Genomic DNA, 5,315 nt, shown 5'->3' on the forward strand with positions numbered 1-5,315 from the left:
AGTGTCATCTCAATTAGCACAAACTAGAGAGTGGTAGCTAGCTTCCAAGAACAAGAGCCCCACGGGCCAATGTTCTATTGTTTCCTCTGTGTTTGAAGACTTTTCTACATTATGTTTGAACCGTTCAACTATGTGCAAACCTTTCATATTTTATCTGAAAACACGTCTTGCTTGATTGGTGGGAGGAGAGAAAAGATAACTCCCAAATGCTGCAAATGAATCAAGCATGGACGATAGTATGTCTCTGTCAACTCACGTCTATATAAACTGACACGGCACCAACCACTTGGCTGCAACCTTCACAATGGATACTGCTTGCAGATCCTCTCCCCATGTCTTCATAGTTCTGTGTTTTGCTTTATTTCTTCAACTATGTCACTCATCATCCCAACTCAAGGCAAAACCTATCTCTCTTCATTCACCATTCTCTATTAATCACGTCATTTTCTGTGCTTTTCTCTTGCTTTTGAAATTCATGTGCTTCTTCTTGTCAGAGGCTTTGGTATCTTATTCAGGAGAAGAGCGTGTGTCTTATTTTTTATATAAATTTGTTCTGAATGCAGAGCTACATTGTCTACACTGGCAATTCCATGAAGGATGAGGATTCTGCGTTGGCTCTTTATTCCAACATACTACAAGATGTTGCAGACAGGTAATAACATATATCAGAATAAAAACAATTTTAGACCCCACAAATTTTGAATCATACGGTTGGCCGGTTCCGAAACGGTAGCAACCAATCAACTGAGAATTTGAGACTAATCCCCTTAAACGTTGACGTCCTCATAGATGCACAGATTGAATGCCACAAAAATAAACTCAAATAATTTATCACGACAAAAATCATTTGTGATAAACATTCTCTCTCTCTCACTCACTCACTCACTCACTCACTCTGTGGAGTCAAATTTATTGTACATCGAAATCTTGAATAAAGAGGAAAAAGAAAACTGAGAGTTTCAATCTCAGATTTTGACCCGAATGATTTCCTAAACTACTTGGTCAATTTTATTTAACAAGATTCCAAGAACTGAAAGAAGCTGTATTGTTTTTGGTACACTAGAAAAAACACTTTTTTCTTATTGGGTTATCAGTGGCTGTTGTATTGTGTCTCGTGAAACAGAACCCCATATGATCATTATAATGATTATATTGCTATTTTTGTGATAGCATTAGCACTCTGTCTCACTTATTGGTGACAAATTCAATCAATGCTTTTACTAGAACTGGTAAAATTAAATGTAATTGCGTCATACCATCATCATTCAGTTGGCAGGCCTAGTTTTTCCTAGTAAAGCTTTGTTTGTTAGAAAATAAAAGAACGAGTCTAAAAAGGAAACCTCCTATTATTTTTCCTTCTTGTTTCCTGCATTAACAGAAGGAAAGTACAAAAGTAGCTATTTTTGTGTAGTTTCAGTTTTTGAAGAGACTGAGTGAACTAAACATGCATCATTCATTAGCTTGTTTTTCTTGATTTATACTCACAATTTCAGCAATGCCGAGCCCAAGTCAGTGCAGCAACACTACAAACGAAGTTTCGGTGGCTTTGTTGCTAAGCTAACGGAAGAGGAAGCCAATAGATTGGCTAGTATGCACAAAAACTATTCTATCCTGTATTCTCTTTAAATCATATCCGTCAATTTTCTTCTAGGATTAAAAATTTGTGAACCAAGAATTCTTGAAATGCAGGGCATGAAAGAGTGGTAGCTGTCTTTCCCAATCAAAAGAAGCAACTCCATACAACAAGGTCATGGGATTTTATCGGCTTTCCACTAAACGTAGACAGAGCAAAAACTGAGAGTGATGTCATCATTGGAGTGCTTGACTCTGGAATCTGGCCAGAATCTAAGAGCTTCAGTGACGAAGGATTCGGTCCACCACCTAGTAAATGGAAGGGCACTTGCCAAAGTTCAAAAAATTTCACGTGCAACAAGTATGCAGTTAAATTTTCTGGCCCACATATAGAATTACAACCAGATAACATTCAAAATATTCAGAGGCACACAAATTGTACAATATCATTAACACATGTTGCTATATTCTTGTAGTAAAATCATTGGGGCTAAGATTTACAAAGCTGATGGATTCTTTACCGATGATGACCCAAAATCTCCGTTAGACGTAGATGGTCATGGCACTCATACAGCATCGATAGCAGCAGGGAATCCAGTTAGTCAAGCAAGCATGTTAGGCCTTGCTCAGGGAACGGCAAGAGGTGGCGCGATAAAAGCGCGCATTGCTGTGTATAAAGTGTGTTGGTTATTTGATGGTTGTTCTGATGCAGACATACTTGCTGCATTTGATGATGCAATTGCGGATGGGGTTGACATAATATCAGTTTCTCTTGGAGGTTTCAGTGACGAAAACTACTTTAGAGATGGAATTGGCATCGGAGCATTTCATGCTGTGAGAAAAGGAGTGTTGACAGTAACTTCAGCAGGGAACAATGGTCCAAAATATTCCTCCCTGTCCAATTTTTTGCCTTGGTCAATTACTGTGGCTGCGACTACCATAGACAGAAAGTTTGTTACCAAGGTTGGATTAGGTAACAACATTACCTATGAGGTAAATTACCTACTCTGTCCTAAATCATGCTTCATAGGTTGATACTGACTTCAAACTTTGATGAACTATTTTATATGAACTTTCAGTATAAAAGTCTTCACACTCATGAATGTATTATTTTCTTTATACATTTGTTACATTACATAGAATTCAGTTTCTTCATTCCATGTTTAGGGTACCTCGATAAATACATTTGACCTCAAGGGAGAGTTGTATCCTATAATCTATGGTGGAGATGCACCAAGCAAAGGCTCCGATTCATCGTCATCAAGGTAACAATTCCTGATATCCGTTAAGATGTATAACATTATGGCCAAACAAACAACTATACAAGTACAAATAATCCTGTGAGTTCCAAACTACATTCTAAAATTAAATAATCTGTTAATGAAATTGTTTCCAAAGTGCAGGTTTTGCTTCATCGGTTCGTTGGACAAAAAATTAGTGGAGGGTAAAATTGTTCTGTGTGATAGCAGAAGCAAAGCGACAGGCCCTTTCGATGCCGGTTCTGTTGGGGCATTGATACAAGGTCAAAGTTTTAGAGATCTTCCTCCTACTCTTCCATTACCAGGATCTTACCTCCAATTGAAGGATGGTGCCTCTGTACTTGACTACATAAACTCCACGAGGTATATATCAACCGAAGATGACACTTACTTTAACAAGAGTGTAGAGAGTCACACTTGTCTAATATGGATATTTTTTCAGGACTCCAACTGCAACCGTATTTAAGACTGATGTGACAGAAGATACAATAGCCCCTGTTGTGGCCTCTTTCTCTTCAAGGGGTCCAAACATTGTTACACCCGAAGTTCTCAAGGTACCTTAATTAGCTTTTCCAATGGTCGTGGTCAATCTCCACATAAAATGTAATCAATTTTTCTTTACATTTTGTAGCCGGATTTAGTGGCTCCTGGAGTTGCCATTTTAGCTAGTTGGTCTCCAGTTTCTACTCCTTCTGATGTTGACGGTGACAACAGAACATTAAACTTCAACATCATTTCCGGAACTTCAATGTCTTGTCCACATGTTTCTGGGGCAGCGGCATATGTGAAGTCATTCCACCCAACATGGTCTCCTGCTGCTATTCGTTCAGCTCTAATGACAACAGGTAATACTAGAAATGAAATGAGTGATGACACACATAGCATTGGATTTGGAAAAATACTTTCAGCTAACTGTCTTCACTTTGCATCTTGCAGCTAAACAACTTAGTCCAAAGATTAACCTTTACGCAGAACTGTCATATGGGGCAGGCCAAATCGATCCTTCGAAGGCTGTGTACCCTGGTTTAGTATATGATGCTGGTGAAATAGACTATGTAAGGTTCTTATGTGGACAAGGGTATAGTACAAGGAATTTACAACTCATCACAGGAGACAACAGTAGCTGCTCCGAAGCAAGTTCAGCAAGGGATCTAAACTATGCCTCATTTGCACTTTTTTCCCCAATCTCCAAGTCGAAAAGAGTAAGTGGGAGTTTTAACAGGACTGTTACAAATGTTGGGTCAGCAACGTCGACGTATAAAGCTAAGGTGATTGGTCCTGCAGGACTCAAAATTGAAGCGAACCCGAGTGTTTTGTCATTCACTTCTCTTAACCAAAAGCTCTCATTTGTGCTCACCGTTGAGGGAACAATAAAGGAACCTATAGTATCAGCCTCTTTGACTTGGGATGATGGTAAATTCCAAGTTAGGAGCCCCATTGTTGTGTTTAACACAGTATAACGGCCTAGGCTAATTATGCATTAAATAACTAGAAGCCAATGCATAAGGCATTTGCAGGATTTTCATGTATAATAGTAGTAAACACCCAAAATGGCTCATCTCATTTGATTCATTATGTAATAATGAAAGCGTTCTAGTGGCAGTCATTGAATCAGAAATTAAACTTCTTACCTCGTACTCCACTTATCTCTCAACACTTACTTGTCTTATATATATAGAGAGAGAGACCAAACTGCCCCTGTTAGTTGTCCACTCAATTTTAGAAGGTTTCATTTTTTTTTTCGAGTTCTGTTTTCATTTTCATCAACCACAGATCTACGCTTTATTGGGCCATGAATAGGCCCAGAACTGATAGACAAATCGGCCTATCCATCTTCAATTTGGGGGTTACTCCCTGTACCTCCCCAATTTTAACCCCACCCCCCCATTCCATTTTTAAGATTTGTTTTATTAGTTTACTTTTTATATTAATTTTGAGATATTTTAATAATGGAATTTATATGTTTTGATGTATTATTTTTAAATATATTTTTAACGTATAAATGGGAGAGTGAGAGTTGCAGAGAGCGTTTGGAGGAGGAGCGTTTCAAAAGNTTTGGTGGGGGTGGGGGTGGGAATACGAAGGAGAGGAATTTGAGTCTGTGTGTTTTGACTGAGGCAGACTGTAAAAGAGTAGGTTAACTTTAGTAAATAGGTGTAAAACNAAAACATAAAGATTAATTTTGTATTTAAAAAAAAATCCAAAAAAATTGGGGGGGTGGGGGTTGGAATTGGGGAGGTACAGGGAGTAACTCCCCTTCAATTTATGTAAGCGATCCAATTTTGTGACCTCAATTTTACATGAGTATTTTTTTTTTTCAAAAAAACAAATAATAAGTGATTAAAATAATATTATTAATAAAAAAATATTAATTATTTAAAAATTAAATTTATATGATTATTTTTTATTTAAACTTATAGAATTGAAGTTGCTTTTAAAAAGTTAATTTTTTAAAATTTATATTTTGAATTATTGTTTAGAAAA

General features: G+C 37.3%; 1 protein-coding gene across 1 annotated transcript; it reads left to right on the forward strand.

Moving 5' to 3' along the window:
- Positions 1 to 138: 138 nt before the first annotated feature.
- LOC106757739 (cucumisin) lies at positions 139 to 4,468 on the forward strand. The gene is made up of 10 exons (XM_014640511.2): positions 139 to 397; positions 564 to 652; positions 1,494 to 1,588; positions 1,690 to 1,933; positions 2,049 to 2,565; positions 2,740 to 2,837; positions 2,976 to 3,194; positions 3,274 to 3,385; positions 3,463 to 3,676; positions 3,768 to 4,468. The coding sequence occupies exons 1-10, from the start codon at positions 305 to 307 to the stop codon at positions 4,289 to 4,291; spliced, it is 2,205 nt and encodes a 734-aa protein (XP_014495997.1). The 5' UTR covers positions 139 to 304; the 3' UTR covers positions 4,292 to 4,468.
- Positions 4,469 to 5,315: the final 847 nt, after the last annotated feature.

This window comes from Vigna radiata, chromosome 3 (genome assembly GCF_000741045.1).
Source record: "Vigna radiata var. radiata cultivar VC1973A chromosome 3, Vradiata_ver6, whole genome shotgun sequence".
Classification (NCBI taxonomy): Eukaryota; Viridiplantae; Streptophyta; class Magnoliopsida; order Fabales; family Fabaceae; genus Vigna; species Vigna radiata.

Coding starts and splice junctions, on each gene's coding strand:
- LOC106757739 (XM_014640511.2), top strand. CDS start 305: ATGGATACTGCTTGCAGATCCTCTCCCCATGTCTTCATAGTTCTGTGT. Junction 653..1,493: donor CTACAAGATGTTGCAGACAG/GTAATAACATAT, acceptor TCACAATTTCAG/CAATGCCGAGCCCAAGTCAG. Junction 3,195..3,273: donor GACTACATAAACTCCACGAG/GTATATATCAAC, acceptor ATATTTTTTCAG/GACTCCAACTGCAACCGTAT.